This window comes from Hyla sarda, chromosome 8 (genome assembly GCF_029499605.1).
Source record: "Hyla sarda isolate aHylSar1 chromosome 8, aHylSar1.hap1, whole genome shotgun sequence".
Lineage (NCBI taxonomy): Eukaryota > Metazoa > Chordata > Amphibia > Anura > Hylidae > Hyla > Hyla sarda.
Genome location: NC_079196.1, coordinates 31,820,934 through 31,839,966, shown reverse-complemented (window position 1 = coordinate 31,839,966; position 19,033 = coordinate 31,820,934). Strand labels below are relative to the sequence as shown.

Sequence of the window (19,033 nt, the reverse complement as noted above, 5' to 3'; positions counted from 1 at the left end):
CACATATTTTCTAAGCCCTTTGAAGATGTTAGGAGAAAAAAAAAGTGTTAATTAATTAATATCTCTGGAATAGAAATGACAGTAGTTTTTGAATATCTCCCCCCAATGTGTGGAAAACATTCACAAGAGTAGAGGGTGCAGGAAAAATGTAATCTGCTGTGGCGCTGCCTTTCGGAGATCGTGATAAAAGTCCAGACAAATTCAGTAGAATCTCATTTATTAGTACAATAAAAATCAGGTGACAGACATGCAAGATGCGTTTCGGGGGTAAGTTCCCCCTTTCTCAATTGCAGAGATATTGTGAGACAATTCAGAGACAATGGCCCTCATTTACTATTGCAAACCCGACATGTATTGTTGCATTGCCCCAGAAGTTCTGTCTGCGCCAGATTTTGCGCCAGAATTGAAAAAACCCGGACTAACTCCCCATTTTGCCAAGAAAACCCGAAAAATGGGCGTGGCTGGCGAGAAAAGGGGGCGTGGTCTCCGAAAAGGAGCGTGTTCCCAACATTTTCACAAAAACCCAACATATTTACTAAGGTTTCCACATAAAATGTGGATTAGAGCTGAGGAAAACCCGACAGATCAGAGCAGGTGTAAAAAGATCAAAATGTAGGGAAAGTGGAAAATAAATTGTAGGGAATTAAAACCCACAAAGAAACCTACACAACACTATTAGTAAATCAGGGCCAATATCTCTGCAATTGAGAAATGGGGAACTTACCCCTGAAACGCGTTTTGTATGTCTGTCACCTAATTTTTTTGTACTAATAGATGAGATCTTACTGAATTTGTCTGGACTTTTATCACGATCTCCAAAAGGCAGCACCACAGCAGGTTACAGGTGATACACCTAAAGCAAGATATACCCCCAGGTGAGTGCAACTAACACTGGGGATTATATTTTGGGCTAATCCTATGGAATTACGCGAGGCACTGTCCTCTCCTGTCCTTTTTTTTCTCTTTACAATTTCCTGATTCATAAGAGGAGGTCCGGAGTTCTCTCTGTTTGAATGGAGCAGCAGCAGAGTGCTCAGACTTCTACCAATCCAACTCTATGAGAACAGGAAAAATAGCCAAGCGCTGTACTATGTTTGTTTGGCAATCCTCTAGGCTTTCAAGGGGTACTCCGGAGGAAAAATGTTTCAAATCAACTGGTGGCAGAAAGTTATACAGATTTGTAAATTACTTCTATTTAAAAGTCTTAAAGGGGTACTTCGCTGTAAACATCTCATCCCCTATCCAAAGGTGGTGACCGGAACACAAACGCTTGCAGCTTCTGGGTTTGTGACGTCACTCCACGCCCCTCCATTCATGTCTATAGGTGGGGGCGTGACATCTAGTACATAGCCGTCACGCCTCCTCCCACAGACGTGAATGGAGGGGGAGTGACGGTCCGCATCGCCAGTCATCGGGCACGAAGCGGAGTTTGCTCCGTGCACCAAATGACAGGGGTGCTGCAGCGGAGATCGCATGGGTCCCCAGCGGCAGGACCCAAGCGATCAAACATCTTATCCCCTATCTTTTGGACATAAAATGTTTACAGCGGAGTACTCCTTTAATCCTTTCAGTACTTAGCAGCTGCTGTATGCTCCAGAAGAAGTTGTGTAGTTCTTTCCAGTCTGACCACCGTGCTCTCTCTGCTGACACCTCTGCACGTGTCAGGAACTGTCCAGAGCAGGAGAGATTCGCTATGGGCCTTTGAACAGTTACTGACACAGACAGAGGGGGTAGAAGTGAGCTCTGTGGTCAGACTGGAAAGAGCTACACAACTTCCTCTGGAGCATACAGCAGCTGATAAGTACTGGAAGGATTAAGATTTTTATATAGAAGTTATTTACTAATCTGTACAACTTTCTAGCACCAGTTGATTTGAAAACAGTCTTTTTCCCCTTGGAATTAAATGGAGCGGCAATGTGCATACTCACCCACCGTTACATTCAAACAGGGGCAATGGAGACCCTGTACAAGTGATTAATGTCGGTTTTAGCATTTGGACCCCCACTGATCAGACACCTATACTGTGCAGAGGTTGTAACCTTGATAAAGCTAGATGATAATGACTTCATATCTCTTGTAGATTCCATACCACAGTCTCCTCAAGGCCTTTGAGATCCTCCCGTGATTGTTCCCTCTTCTCATTAAGCAGCCTGTGAATATAAGACACAAACATTAATTCCATGTACTATTTATATACTGAACTCAGTAATGACACCGTCTGCAGTAACCCACAAAAATAGGAAGCGCTAAGAAAACTTGTGCCAGCAATTTAGAGACAGCTTTGGTACTTGCCGATATCTGCCTTGAAAATCTCTTTCGGTTTGGAAATATGGAGAAGGCCAGACTGTCAGGCAGTATGTAGTCAGCCCTAGTGGTCACTATAGTCAGCCTGAATTTAAGGATTTAACCTTAAAGGGGTACACCGGAGGGAAAGTGTCCAAGAAAGTTATGCAGGTTTGAAAATTACTTCTATATAAAATTTTTAATCCTTCCAGTACTTATCAGCTGCAGGAAGTTGTGTAGATCTTTCCAGACTGATCACAGTGCTCTCTGCTGCCATCTCTGTCCGTGTCACGAACATTCCAGAGCAAAGCTCTCCTGCTCTGGACAGTTCCTGACACGGACAGAGGTGTCAGCAGAGAGCACTGTGGTCAGACTGGAAAAAAATACACCACTTCCTCTGGAGTATACAGAAGCTGATAAGTACTGGAAGGCTTTAAAGGGGTACTCCGGTGGAAAACTTTTTTTTTTTTTAATGAACTGGTGCCAGAAAGTTAAACAGATTTAAATGACTTCTATTTAAAAATCTTACTCCTTTCAGTACTTTTTAGCAGCTGTATGCTACAGAGGAAATTCTACTATTTTTGAATTTCTTTTTTGTCTTGTCCACAGTGCTCTCTGCTGACACCTCTGTCCGTGTCAGGAACTGTCCAGAGCAGCATAGGTTTGCAATGGGGATTTTCTCCTGCTCTGGACAGTTCCTGATAAGGGCATCAGGTGTCAGCAGAGAGCACTGTGGACAAGACAAAAAAGAAATTAAAAAAGAAAAGAATTTCCTCTGTAGCATACAGCTGCTAAAAAGTACTGGAAGGGTAAAGATGTTTTAATAGAAGTAATTTACAAATCAGTTTAACTTTCTCGCACCAGTTGATTTAAAAAAAAAAATGTTTTCTACCTGAGTGCCCCTTTAAGGAGAGTGTGCTGCAGACGTCACATGCTCCATTAATTTCTATGGGAGCACAGAAGAGACCTGAGTACAGCACTCCCATCCCACACTACATCATCAGCGCTCCCCTAGAAATTAATAGGGCGTGTGCCGTGCATGCTCCTCACTGAGAGAGTCGGGGTCCCATTCTGGAGATCGTAGGGGTCCCAGCGGTCGGACTCCCCACAATCAGCTACTTATTCCCTATCCTGTGTATAGGGGATAAGTTACCTTTAGCTGGAGTTCTCCTTTAAGATTTTTATATAGAAGTAATTTACCAATCTGTATAACTTTCCGGCACCAGTTGATTTGAAAACTTTTTTTTCATTTAGAGTACCTAATAGTTTACCTAAGTAGTTTTGCTAGACATCTTATCCCCTATCCAAAGGATAGGGGATAAGATGTCAGATCACCGCGGTCCCGCTGCTGGGGAGCCCCAGGATCGCCGCTGTGGCACCCCGCTATCATTACAGCACAGAGCGAGTTCGCTCTGTGCGTAATGACGAGCAATACAGGGGCCGGAGCAGCGTGACGCCCCTCGTGACGTCACGGCCCGCCCCTTTCAATACAAGTCTATGGGAGGGGGCGTGGCGGTCGTCATGCCCCCTGCCATAGACTTGCATTAAGGGGACGGGCTGTGATGTCACGAGGGGCTGTGATGTCACGTCACGCTGCTCCGTCCCCTGTATCGCCCGTCATTACGCACAGAGCGAACTCGCTCTGTGCTGTAATGATAGCGTGGTGCCGCAGAGGGGATCCCGAGGCTCCCCAGCAGCGGGACTGCGGCGATCTGACATCTTATCCCCATGCCAGGGGCGGAGTACCCCTTTAAGGACCCATTTTCACCTTAAGGACCAGGCCAATTTTATTTTTGCGTTTTCGATTTTTCCGCCTCGCCTTCTAAAATCCATAACTCCTTTATATTTCCATGTACAGACCCATATAAGGGCTTGTTTTTTACGTGACCAATTGTACTTTGTAATGAAACCTATCATTTTACCATAAAATGTACGGCGAACCCCCCCAAAAATTTTTTTTAGGGAGGAAATTTAAATGAAGACTACAATTTTGCACATTTTGGAGGGTTTTGTTTTCACACTGTACAATTTACGGTTAAAATGACATGTGCTCTTTATTATGTGGGTCAATACGATTAAAATGATACCCATGGCTAGATACTTTTATACCGCTTACAGTAATCTAAATCTATTTTTCCGTATATAGGGCGGTATGAGGGCTCATTTTTTGCGCCGTCATCTGTACTTTTTATCAATACCACATTTGCACATATAAAACTTTTAGATCATTTTTTATAAATTTTTTTAAATAAAATGTGACAAAAAAAGCAGCATTTTTGGACTTTTTTATTTTTTACGTCTATGCCATTCACCGTACGGGATCATTAACATTATATCTATATCTATAGCAATCATTTGATTGCTAATACTGTTCAGGGCTATGCATAGGATATAGCACTGATCAGTTCCGATGCTCGCGGTCAAACACAGGAAGTAAATGTACGTCCTGGTGCAGGAAGTACTGCCAAACCAGGACGTACATTTACGTCCATGGTCGTTAAGGGATTAAAGGGGTATTCCCCTGGCAAACATGTTTTTTTTTTATCAACTGGTGCAAAAAAAGTTAAACAGATTTGTCAATTACTTCTATTCAAAAATCTTATTCCTTCCAGTACTTATCAGCTGCTGTATGATCCACAGGAAGTTCTTTTCTTTTTTAATTTATTTTCTGTCTGGCCACAGTGCTCTCTGTTGACAACTCTGTCCATTTTAGGAACTGTCCAGAGCAGGAGAGGTTTACTATGGGGATTTGCTCCTCCTGCTCTGGACAGTTCCTGAAATAGACAGAGGTGTCAGCAGAGAGCACTGTGGTCGGACAGAAAAGAAATTAAAAAAGTAAAGAACTTACTCTGTAGTATACAGCAGCTGATAAGTACTGGAAGGATTAAGATTTTTTAATAGAAGTAATTTACAAATCTGTATAACTTTCTGGCACCAGAAATGTCTATATTGGACTTTTAATGTCTATATTGGAGATTTGTTTAGCTTTTGCAAAACCACAATTCCCATCATGCCATGACAGCCTTTGGCTATTAGAGTACGCTGGGAGTTGTAGTTTTGCAACAGCTGGTGACCCACCAGAAGGGGAACACTACCATACAGAGATCAGTCTATATGTGTTGATCCAATGCTCAGAAGGGGCTTACAGAATTTTCTCCAGTGCCATCTCTCTCTGTTCGTCATCAGCCTTCAGCTTCTCGTAGTCAGAGGTCAGTTTGTCTTTCTGGAGCTGCAGCTTCTGGTTGAGGCTTTAAAAGTGATGCAAAAAAAATAAAAATAAATTGAATAAGGAGACTGAAGACTAATAATTAAATTTTAAAAAGTCCTGCACAACAATGTATTCATTAAGGTTAGACAGCTACTTAGTTACTATAATAGCAGTGTTTTTCACCTGTTGCAAAACTACAACTCCCAGCATGCCCAGACAGAAGTTGTAGTTTTGCTATGGATGGAGACACACTGTTTGGAAAACACTGTACTATAAGATAGATGCATATGCAGGACCGGTTCTGCCTATAGGCAAAATAGGCAGCCACCTAGAGCGCCTTCTTGATGGGGGCACTGCTCTGCAAGCTAGAATCTGAAGCCCTCGCTCACCCGAAGTACCCGCCTAGCCAGCACCACCAAGTCACCCTAGTAAGGAGATTAAATGAGGAAGAGGTTTGTTACAGTGTGTCACCCCAGTAGTAAGGAGATTACATGAGGGGGGGTTTGTTACAGTGTGTCACCCCAGTAGTAAGCTGATTACATAGGGAGGGGGTTTGTTACAGTGTGTCACCACAGTAGTAAGGAGATTACATGAGGAGGAGGTTTGTTACAGTGTGTCATCCCAGTAGTAAGGAGATTACATGAGGAGGAGGTTTGTTACAGTGTGTCACCCCAGTAGTAAGGAGATTACATGAGGAGGAGGTTTGTTACAATGTGTCACCCCAGTATAAGATTACATGAGGAGGAGGTTTGTTACAGTGTGTCACCACAGTAGTAAGGTGAATACATGGGGAGGAGGTTTGTTACAATGTGTCACCCCAGTATAAGATTACATGAGGAGGAGGTTTGTTACAGTGTGTCACCCCAGTAGTAAGGGGATTACATGAGGAGGAGGTTTGTTACAGTGTGTCACCCCAGTAGTAAGGAGATTACATGAGGAGGAGGTTTGTTACAGTGTGTCACCCCAGTAGTAAGGAGATTACATGAGGAGGAGGTTTGTTATAGTGTGTCACCCCAGTAGTAAGGTGATTACATGAGGAGGTTTGTTACAATGTGTCACCCCAGTATAAGATTACATGAGGAGGAGGTTTGTTACAGTGTGTCACCCCAGTAGTAAGGAGATTACACGAGGAGGGGGTTTGTTACAGTGTGTCACCCCAGTAGTAAGGTGATTACATGAGGAGGGGGTTTGTTACAGTGTGTCACGCCAGTAGTAAGGAGATTACATGAGGAGGGGGTTTGTTACAGTGTGTCACCCCAGTAGTAAGGTAATTAAGTGAGGAGGAGGTTTGTTACAGTGTGTCACCCCAGTAGTAAGGAGATTACATGAGGATGAGGTTTGTTACAGTGTGTCAACCCAGTAGTAAGGAGATTACATGAGGAGGAGGTTTGTTACAGTGTGTCACCCCAGTAGTAAGGTAATTAAGTGAGGAGGAGGTTTGTTACAGTGTGTCACCACAGTAGTAAGGAGATTACATGAGGAGGAGGTTTGTTACAGTGTGTCACCCCAGTAGTAAGGAGATTACATGTGGAGGAGGTTTGTTACAGTGTGTCACCCCAGTAGTAAGGAGATTACATGAGGAGGAGGATTTTTACAGTGTGAAAACCCAATAGTAAGGAGATGACATGAGGAGGAGGTTTGTTATTTTTATTATTTGTTATTTTTCTAACTTGATTTTTCTCTGTATTTTCTGCTCAGATTTTCTGCTCAGATTCACAGACTGGGAAGGGGCGTTCCCCAGCAGGCTGTGACATCATCTGAAGCCATACAGGGGAAAACTTCCTCCCTCACTCTGCTACACACAGCCCAGAGCAGTTCAGTGTGAGATGAGCTATGATTGGTTAAGGCTGCACACACACCCTCAGCACTCCAGACTCCATTTCCTGATTCTGGACTTCTGCCAGGCCGGCAGGAGTCCAAGGTATGTGCAAGAGATGGGGGGGGGGGGGGGGAATGTGCTCTGGACAAGTAGGGAGACACTTAGTGGCAGATTTTTTAAAGGGGTACTCCGGTGGATTTGTTTTTTAAATCAACTGGTGCCAGAAAGTTAAACCGATTTGTAAATTACTTTTATTTAAAAAATCTTGATCCTTCCAGTACTTATTAGCGGCTATATACTACAGAGGAAATTCTTTTCTTTTTGGAACACAGAGCCCTCTGCTGACATTATGACCCCAGTGCTCTCTGGACAGTTCCTAAAATGGACAGAGATGTCAGCAGAGAGCACTGTGGTCATGATGTCAGCAGAGAGGACTGTGTTCCAAAAAGAAAATAATTTCCTCGGTAGTATTCAGCAGCTAATAAGTACTGGAAGGATTAAGATTTTTTAATCAAAGTCTTTTATTAATCTGTTTAACTTTCTGGCACCAGTTGATTTAAAAAAAAATAAGTTTTCCACCGGAGTACCCCTTTAAAATCTCTGAGATGCTGAAGATGTATTAGGGAGAGTGCGACTTCATTCATTTTCTCTTACGTTCACTATTTGCACTTCTACATTTAACTTGAGGTCTGCACCCACGAATCAACTGGCTCCAGAAAGTTAAACAGAATTGTAAATTACTTCTATTAAAAAATCTTAATCCTTTCAATAATTATCAGCTGCTGAAGTTGAGTTGTTGTTTTCTGTCTGGCAACAGTGCTCTCTGCTGACATCTCTGCTCGTCTCAGGAACTGCACAGAGTAAAAGAGGTTTGCTATGGGGATTTGCTTCTAAACTGGGCGGTTCCCGAGACACGTGTCATCAGAGAGCACTTAGACAGAAAAGAACAACCTTAACTTCAGAAGCTCATAAGTACTGAAAGGATTAAGATTTTTTTAATAGAAGTAATTTACACATCTGTTTAACTTTCTGGAGCTAGTTGAGATATAAAAAAAAGTTTTTTCCTGGATAACCCCTTTAAGAAGAAACAGGGGACAGGTAGAAAAAAACATGACTGCAGGATCAGACTACAAAGGGTTGTAATTCAAAAGCACTGGACAAAAAAAAATGTAACAAATTTGGATGCAAAGGGGGGCAGCGTCTTCCAATTCACCGTCAACTGATTTTATACTTACTCTTTGAGGTCATCGATCATTTTCTGCTTCTCTTCTATCTCATCCCGTAGACGTGACAGCTGTTTCTGGTGCGCTTCTCTGTGTCCTTCCATCTGTTGCTCCAGTGTTTTCTGGTGACAAGAATATTATAAAGGTTATCACCGTCCTATTGTAGAGGTCACAAAAGAGGCAGGGTGCATTATTCCAAATTATTATTATTTTTTTTATTGTGCTATGACATCACTTCACATCTATGGATACCTACATAACCCATAATGCCACCTACAAGACTATGTGCACACACAGTATCTGATCAGTATTTCTACCAAAACCAGGAGCAAAACTATAATGGGAAATTGACCTGTGTTTTGGTAAAAATACTGACCAAAGTACTGTGTGCACATAGCCTTCGTGTCCATAGTATTTCCCTAGTGATAGGTGGGTATGATGAAGGATTGGTTGCCAGACACCTTCTCCACCTCTTATGCCGAGTTCACACTGCAGAATTTCTGCATGAAAATTCTGCACAAATTTATAGCCAGTACACTTTAAACGGGTACTCTGGTGGCAAACTTTTTGTTTTATTAAAGGGGTTATCCAGGAAAAAACTTTTTTATATATATCAACTGGCTCCAGAAAGTTAAACAGATTTGTAAATTACTTCTATTAAAAAATCTTAATCCTTTCAGTACTTATGAGCTTCTGAAGTTAAGGTTGTTCTTTTCTGTCTAAATCCTCTCTGATGACACCTGTCTCGGGAAACGCCCAGTTTAGAAGAGGTTTGCTATGGGGATTTGCTTCTAAACTGGGCGTTTCCCGAGACAGGTGTCATCAGAGAGGAGTTAGACAGAAAAGAACAACCTTAACTTCAGAAGCTCATAAGTACTGAAAGGATTAAGATTTTTTTATAGAAGTAATTTACAAATCTGTTTAACTTTCTGCAGCCAGTTGATATATGAAAAAAAAGTTTTTTTCCTGGAATACCCCTTTAAATCATCTGGTGCCAGAAAGTTAAACAGATTTGTAAATAACTTCTATTAAAAATACTGAATACTACAGAGAAAATTCTTTTATTTTTTGAAAACAGAGCTCTCTGCTGAATCACGACCACAGTGCTCTCTGCTGACATCTCAGTTGATTTAAGAACTGTCCAGAGTAGGAGAAAATCCCCATAGGAAAAACATGCTGCTCTGGACAGTTCCTAAAAGAGCTCTGTGTTCCAAAAATAAAATAATTTCCTCTGTAGTATTCAGCAGCTAATAAGTACTAGAAGCATTAAGATTTTTTAATAGAAGTACTTTACAAATCTGTTTAACTTTCTGGCACCAGTTGATTTTAAAAATAAATAAAAAAATATTAACTTTTTCCACTGGAGTACCCCTTTAATGGGATTCCACTGTCCCATTCACACAGCAGAATTTCTGCTGAAGAATTTCTGCTGTAGCAATTTCATTGAAGTGAATTGGCTATAAATTCATGCAAAATTCAGCGCAGAAATTCTGCCATGTGAACCCGGCCTTATTCAGGGAAAATAAAGGATACGTCATAACAATTTATGTAACCTATACTCTTCCTGGGAATATATATCATCAACTGGTCACAAAAACCAATTCAATATATGTACCTACAACTTGTCACCATAAAAATGTATAGACACGATTAGTTCAATCTAAAGTTCCTTTATTATACACCAAAAATTATATACACAAAATATTATAAAAAATCTAAAATGACAACACAGAAATGAATCCCCAATCCCATAAAAACATGCACCCCAAGTACTGCGCAGATGTCCCCCAGCCACTAAGATTAATGTGCCAGATAAACAAACTCATAAACCCCCATTAAAGGAGTAGTCCAGTCCTGAAAAACTTATCCCCTATCCTAAGGATAGAGGATAAGTTTCAGATCGCTGGAGGTCCGACCGCTGGGACCCCCGCAATCTCCCGTATGGGGCCCTGGCAGCCCGCGGGAAGGGGTGTGTTGACCACCGCACAAAGCGGCGGCTGACACGCCCCCTAAATACAACTCTATGGCAGAGCCGGAGATTGCCTTCGGCAATCTCCGGCTCTGCCATAGAGTTGTATTGAGGGAGCGTGTCAGCCGCCGCTTTGTGCGGTGGTCAACACACCCCTTCCCGCGGGCTGCCAGGGCCCCATACGGGAGATTGTGGGGGTCCCAGCGGTCGGACCCCTCGCCATCTGAAACTTATCCCCTATCCTTAGGATAGGGGATAAGTTTTTCAGGACTGGATATCTCCTTTAAAGGGGTACTCTGCTGCCCTGTGTCGGAAGCTCTGCTCCCCAGCGTCCGGAAGTTTATTGTTCCGGACGCTGTGTGCGGGCTTCTGTGTTCAGGGCTGCCCCTCGTGACGTCACGCCCGCCACCTTCGTGACGTCCATCGCGTCCCCTTCCCATAGACTTTCGCTGAGGGGGCGGGCGTCACGTCACGAAGGGGGCGGGCGTGACGTCACGAAGGGGGCAGCCCTGAACACGGAAGCCCGCACACAGTGTTCGGAACAATAAACTTCCGGACGCTGGGGAGCGGAGCTTCCGACACAGGGCAGCGGAGTACCCCTTTAAAGCAATTAGTGGTACAACGAGAAAACAAGTAAGGACCAATGTCCAATAGTTTTCATTATCTGCGCCAGGCATATTACCAGCAGCCATGTAGGGACATCGGGCACCCTCAACGGACGTCGTTTCGTGGGCTAACCCACTTCGTCAGGAGGCGTCCCGAACAGCTTACAGGACCCCGGGAGGGACCTTACCTGCCTCCTCGGTGTCTGCTCCGTGCCGGGATCCCCTGCATGGCCGGCGCTCTCCTTCGACGTCATCACGTCGTCGTGCACGCCGTCCCGTCATCCATTAGGAGCGGCGTGCGTAGCGACGTGAGGACAGCGACAGAGAGTGTGGATCCCGGGGAAGAAGACGTCCGGAGCGTCGGGGACACCACAGGGACGCGGCGACAGCGATGGAGCGACATCCAGGGCAGCGGTGACGGGTCCGAAGCGGCGGGGACACGTGAGTACTACCTCCTATCCAGTGGTCTTCAACCTGTGGACCTCCAGATGTTGCAAAACTACAACTCCCAGCATGCCCGGACAGCCAACGGCTGTCCGGGCATGCTGGGAGTTGTAATTTTGCAACATCTGGAGGTCCGCAGGTTGAAGACCACCGTTGGGTGCAGAATCTTTTTATTCTAGATTTTGCACCTTTAAAATAGGGTGCGTCTTATATGCCGGTGCGTCCTATAGGACGAAAAATACGGTAATATATGTCCCGACCTACCTTCATTTCCTCGGCGTCCTGGAGACGTGTCAAGTGCTCTTTCTCCTTATCCTGGAAGGTGACTTCATGCATTTTTTCTATAGAAGATAAATCAGATATTAGATTTTACTCATTTGTACTTCTCTTCACACGATTTTTGGTATATTTTTGAATGTTGTAATAGTTTGTTATAGTATTAAGATGTTTTAAGTTTTTTATATTTCGATGGATACTGTATTTTCAATCTGCACATAATACATTGAGGCCTCAAGTTTTTTTTGTCCTACTGGGTGACTTGACCTGGATCTCTTGATCACTTACACAATCCTCTACAACACTGCTGCAAGGCGATGTATTATTACTGTAAAGAATTCACTGTAGCACCAAAGCTAAAACATAACTTTTAAAATGAACTAAAAATATATTTATAAAAAATGTAATTATATAACTGAGAGTGAATAAATAACATTCCACAAATTTAAAGGGGTACTCCGGTGGGGAAAATTTTTTTTTTTAAATCAACTGGTGCCAGAAAGTTAAACAGATTTGTAAATGGCTTTTATTAAAAAAATCTTTACTCTTCCAGTACTTTTTAGCAGCTGTATGTGTGGTGTCCCGGTACTGGACTTCGTCCCGTACCTTTGTCGTAAGTCCCCACAGTCAGGGCTTTCCTGGTGGGTTAACCCCTAGTCGCCTCATAGTTCTATTAAGAAATGTATATATTTAATATATTTTGCTATAGTGTAAATACATGTACAGGACCTTAGGTCATGTAATCATTAATAATTGTGTTATGCTAAGGTTCAAGGACCTTTAGGTCATGTGATGGGTCATGTGATGTAACCATAATGCCTTGGTTTAGGACGGACAGGTTTGGGGACCAATAAGCTTTGATCCTACCCTTTCTGTATATAAGGGCGCTGAATCCACTTAAAGGGGTACTCCGCCCCTAGACATCTTATCCCCTATCCAAAGGATAGGGGATAAGATGTCACATCGCCGGGGTCCCGCTGCTGGGGACCCCGGGGATCACAACATTCAAGGGTTAATGCTACACCCTGCAACACTACTCTGCATTACCCCTGTTCACCCTACACCCCCCCAAGCTCACCACATATGCTACAGAGGAAATTCTTTTATTTTTTAATTTCTATTTTGTCTTGTCCACAGTGCTCTCTTCTGACACCTGATGTCCGTATCAGGAACTGTCCAGAGCAGGAGAAAATCCCCATAGCAAACCTATCCTGCTCCGGTCAGTTCCTGACACGGACAGAGGTGTCAGTAGAGAGCACTGTGGACAAGACAAAAAAATTCAAAAAGAAAAGAATTTCCTCTGTAGCATACAGCTGCTAAAAAGTAATGGAAGGGTAAAGATTTTTTAATAGAAGTCAGTTACAAATCTGTATAACTGGCACCAGTTGATTTAAATAAAAAAAAAAAAAAAAAGGTTTTCCACCGGAGTACCCCTTTAAGGACAGGTTCAAGTGCATCTAAGGTCCTGTGACGAGTATCCACATATGCTGAGTCCAAAGTACTCACAACAATAAAAGTATTGTTTAATGCTCAGGTCTCATAAATAAATAAAATAAATAAAAAATGAGTGAATGAATGAATAAGAATAAAGAAATAAATAAAATAAATAAATTATTAATTAATTAATAAGTAAATAAATAAATAAATTGAATGAATGAATGAATGAATAAATAAATTAACAAACAAACCACCCAGTTACACAAATCGGGACCTAAGGATAGTACCAGTTAAAATAAATCAGAGAAAAACATCACAGTCCCAACGTGTTTTACCCAGATGGTGCTGGGATCTTCAGGGGATAGACTGAGGGAATAAAAATACAGAAACAGAATCCATATTGGTGGCCTATAATGATACAAACAGACAAGGCTGCATACAGCACAGGGAGAGAAGAGGTTAAGGTAATATTTCTTCATAGCATAGGCGCTCAATGTGTGATCTTTCAGGGCCTAATCTCTTAAGATCCTAAACCAATGAAGAGGTCGTGGTGCCTGCTGTATCCCTGCGGATCTCCAAACAGCACCATTCATGTGCAATTTCTTCCCACAATTTTTTCAAGGTGAAAATAACACTAACAACTAATTCCCAACTGGTGCCATAAAATGTCCTCTCTAGCAATGAAGAAAATAATGCTAACATATGTAGTTCTCCTCGTGTAAGAGCTGGCAATATCATAAAGTGCTCACCAGGGGAAAAGTGCATGTAAAGTATAGAGGTCAGGCATAATAAAAAACATCTAATAAAATAATTTGCTGAGTTGATGAGAGACAATCTGAGACAATGGATTACCTTGTGCATGGAGTTTGGCCAGCTCCTCTGTAAGAGAATCCTGGGTCTCCTCAAGCTGTCGACGCCTCTGCTCCATGTTTTGCATGTAATCGGTCAGGGATTTGATTTTTGCTTCATGCTGGCAGAAAGAAAAAAAAGAAATATATATATATATATATATATATATTATATATTATATATATATATATATATATATATATATATATATGGGAATATGCAAAGCAGCTCATTACACCACCTTATTCAGGTAATGTTCCCTGTATCAGTTTAGCTCCTGTTAAAGAATATAAAAAGCTGATCGGGATTTATGCCAAGCCAGACTACTCCCCAAAAGGAAAGTTTCTACCCATCTGCAGACAGCTGTTTCGTGTTTTTTGCCACTCGTCAGTACAGAGCAGGGTGATCTGGCTTGGCTGAGGTAAGAGGCCTGAGAGCAGCTAAAGGGGATGAGTATTTATCTCCGGGAGAGATTACCACTCCTGGTATGACGGAGCTTCATAAGGCCATTTTGCACTCCTCTGGGATTCTGGGTAGAGGAATATGCAAAGCAGCTCATTACACCACCTTATTCAGGTAGTGTTCCCTGGTATCAGTTTAGCTCCTGTTAAGGAATATGAAAAGCTAATCGGGATTTATGCCAAGCCATATAGAAAAAAAAATAAATAAATAAAATAAAATAAAATAAAAAAATATATATATATATATAACTCCAAAATAAATAATGCTTTAAAATATTTGGCAGGGAGATCAAAAACGCACTTCATGTTACCGGCTATGCAAAAAGCAAGTTATATGCGCTGAAAAAAACCTTCTACTGAACTCATATTAGTTTGCTGTAAAACACATCACTATATGCTGTTAAACACAGCTCACTCAAGATGGCCGCTAACACAATGTACAAAGAAATCAGAAAAGAAAAAAGTTTCAGTATCTCTAATCAGTTTAAAAAAAAAATTAAAAATGGCCGCCATATGACAGTATAGTGCAGTGTTTCCCAACCAGGGTGCCTCCAGCTGTTGCAAAACGACAACTTCCAGCATGCCCGGACAGCCGTTGGCTGTCAGGGCATGCTGGGAGTTGTCATTTTGCAACAGCTGGAGGCACCGTGGCTGGGAAACACAGGTATAGAGGTTGTACAACTACAACTCCCAGCATGCCCTGGCTGCCCCAGGCTATTAGGGCATGCTTGACGTTGCGGTTTTTTATCCCTCGGAGAGCTACCAGTTGATGGGCACTGATCTAGAATCTCTATGGAGCTACCTACCTGGGAGCTGAGGAGCTGACATGCTGCAAGTTCCTTTTCGGTGGCGTTTATTTTGCGGTTTGCCTCGATCTGCGCCGTCTCTAGTTGTTTGCTGCGGTTTACCAGAGACTTGACCTCCGACTTCATTTTGCTAATGTACAGACGAGCCATAGTGAACTCCTCTTCGATGACACCATTCACGTCGGCCAGCTACAAACAAAGGGTTAAATATAATAGATAAGGTACAACTAATAGTGAGTCTTTTACAAATGGCGCCATACCTAGGTTCTGGCCGGTACTGCAGCTCAGCTCCACTGAAGTGAATAGGGCAGAGCTGCTATACATTCTAATTCTGGAATTCCCTTTTATGTCTATGAGGATGAATTACTGAAGTCCTGCTGTACGAAAGATTAATCTAGAGGAAAATTATGTTTTTAAAGCAAACGTTACCGTTTTGACATCATTCGTGCCAATAATTCCCCCGATCTCGCCCAAGTCCTTCAGCAGCAGATTTAGGATCTCGGTCGCCCTCTTCTTCTGGTGGCTGCTGAGTTCTTGCAGCTGATGAAGTTCACGTTGTGTTGTGATCAGACTGGTCTGTAAACAGAGAAGAACAACACATTTGATTAAAGAGTTAAAGGGGTACTCTGGAGAATTTTTTTTTTATATATATAAATCAACTGGTGCCAGAAAGTTGTACAGATTTGTAAATTACTTCTATTAAAAAATCTTAACCTTCCAGTACTTATCAGCTGCTGTATGCTCCACAGGAAGTTGTGTATTTCTTTTCTGTCTGACCCCAGTGCTCTCTGCTGCCAACTCTGTCCATGTCAGGAACTGTCCAGAGCAGGAGCAAATCCCCATAGCAAACCCATCCTGCGCTGGACAGTTCCTGATATGGACAGAGGTGTCAGCAGAGAGCACTGTGGTCAGACTGGAAAGAAATTCAAAAATAAAAGAATTTCCTCTGTAGTATATAGCAGCTGCTAAGTACTGGAAGGATTAAGATTTTTTTAATAGAAGTAATTTACAAATCTGTTTAACTTTTTTGGCACCAGTTGATTTGAAAAACAAAATTTTCCGCCGGAGTATCCCAGTAAGGCCTTTTGAAGCCGAGGAGAAAAAGAAGAATGGAAAAATGTGTGTGTATATATTTTTTGAAAAAATAAATAAATAAATAAACATTTTTCCTGTCAAATTCATTATAGTTTAACAATTGTGGTGCATCTTATTTCTTTCCACTTGGTATTAAAGGGGTACTCCGTGAAAACAATTTTTTTTTTTTTTTAATCAACTGGTGCCAGAAAGTTAAACAGATTTGTAAATGACTTCTATTAAAAAATCTTAATCCTTCCAGTACTTTTTAGCAGCTGTATTCAACAGAGGAAATTCTTTGCTTTTTGAATTTCTTTTTTGTCTTGTCCACAGTGCTCTCTGCTGACACCTGATGCCCGTATCAGGAACTGTCCAGAGAAGGAGAAAATCCCCATATCAAACCTGTGCTGCTCTGGACAGTTCTTGACACTGACAGAGATGTCAGCAGAGAGCACTGTGGACAAGACAAAAAAAGAAATTCAAAAAGAAAATAATTTCCTCTGTAGCATACAGCTGCTAATAAGTACTGGAAGGATAAAGATTTTTTTAATAGAAGTAATTTAGAAATCGGTTTAACTTTCTGGCACCAGAATTGATTTAAAAAAAAAAAAAAAAGTTTTCTACAGGAGTACCCCTTTAACATTGTCTATAGGAGTACCCCTTTAACATTGTCTATAGGAGTACCCCTTTTGACATTGTCAGTGTTTTCCACACGGTGTGCCTCCAGCTATTGCAAAACTACAACTCCCAGCATGCCTGGACAGCCGTTGGCTGTCCAGGCATGCTGGGAGTTGTAGTCTTGCAATAGCTGGAGGCACACTGTTTGGAAACACGGTTATAGAAAACACTTGGGCCTCTGTCTTACTGCAATAAGCAATTCAAGACATCAAATACGCGGCCACCAAGACTCTCGGATAAAGACGCTCATGTCATCTTCACAGACAACTAAAACAAGAGCGGCTCGCCCGGTTGCTCTGGTAACATCATACACTGCGCAGCGAGAACGAAGCTCGAGCCGCGTCCAATTAAATGTAGACCCAGGGTCAGGGGCATCGAAACGATGTGAGAAATACATCCAACAGATGAGCAGAAGCTACTGAACAAAACCTCCTCATAAAAAGCTTCATTGCTGAACATCTCATCGCTCCGCTCCGGGACAAGGCTCTAATAACAAGATGCCAAAGCAGGAAAACTGAATAGCATTTATATATATATATATATATATATATATATATATATATATATAGCAGAATAAGTTCCAGCGATCAACCACCTCACCTCCCAACCATGGGAATAATGGGCGCTGCCAGGCTCCAATGAAATAAGATTAAAAAATGGATTAGATAAAATTAACACTCACAACGTGTTTCTGTGCCACACCGGCTCCTTCCTCAGGAGCCTGAGGAAGAAGGCGGTGCAGCTCAGAAACACGTTGTACTAATTTATTTTATCTAAATCATTTTATATCAATATTCCATTGGAGCCCGGCAGCACCCATTATTCCCATGGTCGGGAGGTGAAGTGGTTAACTGTTGGCTCTTGTCTACGCTTTGGGAGGAGCAGCAGCCGGGAAAGGACTCATTCTATTTTGCCTTCATGTGTGTTGTGCCTGCAGATGCACTACTACACTTTGCGAGTAGTTACTATTACTACTGCATAATTTGACTTGTTTGGAGGTATTCACACAGGGGAGCAGCTCTTTGTTTTGTTTGTTTTCACAAAGATGAATAAGGGTGCGTTCACACTGCGTTTTGGTCCTAGTTTCACCGCTTCTGTTACAGTACCTGTAATGCTGTATACAAAAACGTAGTCAACTATGCTTATTTTTTTTTTGCTTTTTTTTTTTATAATGTAAGTCAATGGGAAATGAACGGCATACAGCAGCATTTGTTTTTAAGCAACCTTAAAGGTATACGTGTTTTCCTTTAATTGTGCAAAATAAAAACATGACAAATACACAATTTGTAGCAGATAAATTACTCCCGAAATCTAAATGCCACTTCATTGCAAGTTCTGAATAACTATTTTCACATTGTCGCTTCAACCGTGAGACAACTTTAGATCATACAGAGATGTCTAAGAAAATATTTTTGAAAAAAGTTAAAGGGGTCCTCCAGTGGAAAACTTTATTTATTTTTTTTTTTTTTTTTATCAAATGGTGCCAGAAAGTTATACAGATTTGTAAATTACTTCTAGTTTATTTTTTTTAACCCTTTCAGTACTTAGCAGCTGCTGTATACTACAGAGGAAATTATTTTCTTGAATTTCCTTTCTGTCTGATCACAGTGCTCTCTGCTGATATCATGACCACAGTGCTTTCTGCTGACACCTCTGTCCATGTCAGGAACTGTCCAGAGCAGGAGAGGTTTGCTATGGGGATTTGCTACTACTCTGGACAATCCATCTCTGTCCAGAGTAGGAAAAAATCCTAATAGAAAACATATGCTGCTCTGGACAGTTCCTAAAATGGACATGTCAGCAGAGAGCACTGTGGTCGTGATGTCAGCAGAGAGCACTGAGTTCCAAAAAGAAAATAATTTCCTCTGTAGTATTCAGCAGCTAATAAGTACTGGAAGGAT

At 41.9% G+C, this 19,033-nt stretch overlaps 1 protein-coding gene across 1 annotated transcript in view; it reads right to left on the bottom strand.

Annotated features, from left to right (window-relative positions):
* KIF5C (kinesin family member 5C) overlaps window positions 1-19,033 on the bottom strand; it is a 99,242-nt gene that overhangs the window by 11,412 nt on the left and 68,797 nt on the right. Inside the window, exons 15-21 of the mRNA XM_056537082.1 lie at window positions 15,810-15,956; window positions 15,381-15,569; window positions 14,117-14,234; window positions 11,816-11,892; window positions 8,546-8,655; window positions 5,430-5,531; window positions 2,090-2,150 (exon numbers count right to left, since the gene is read on the bottom strand). Coding sequence (XP_056393057.1) covers window positions 2,090-2,150; window positions 5,430-5,531; window positions 8,546-8,655; window positions 11,816-11,892; window positions 14,117-14,234; window positions 15,381-15,569; window positions 15,810-15,956 — 804 coding nt within the window. The remainder of the gene's footprint in view (window positions 1-2,089; window positions 2,151-5,429; window positions 5,532-8,545; window positions 8,656-11,815; window positions 11,893-14,116; window positions 14,235-15,380; window positions 15,570-15,809; window positions 15,957-19,033) is intronic.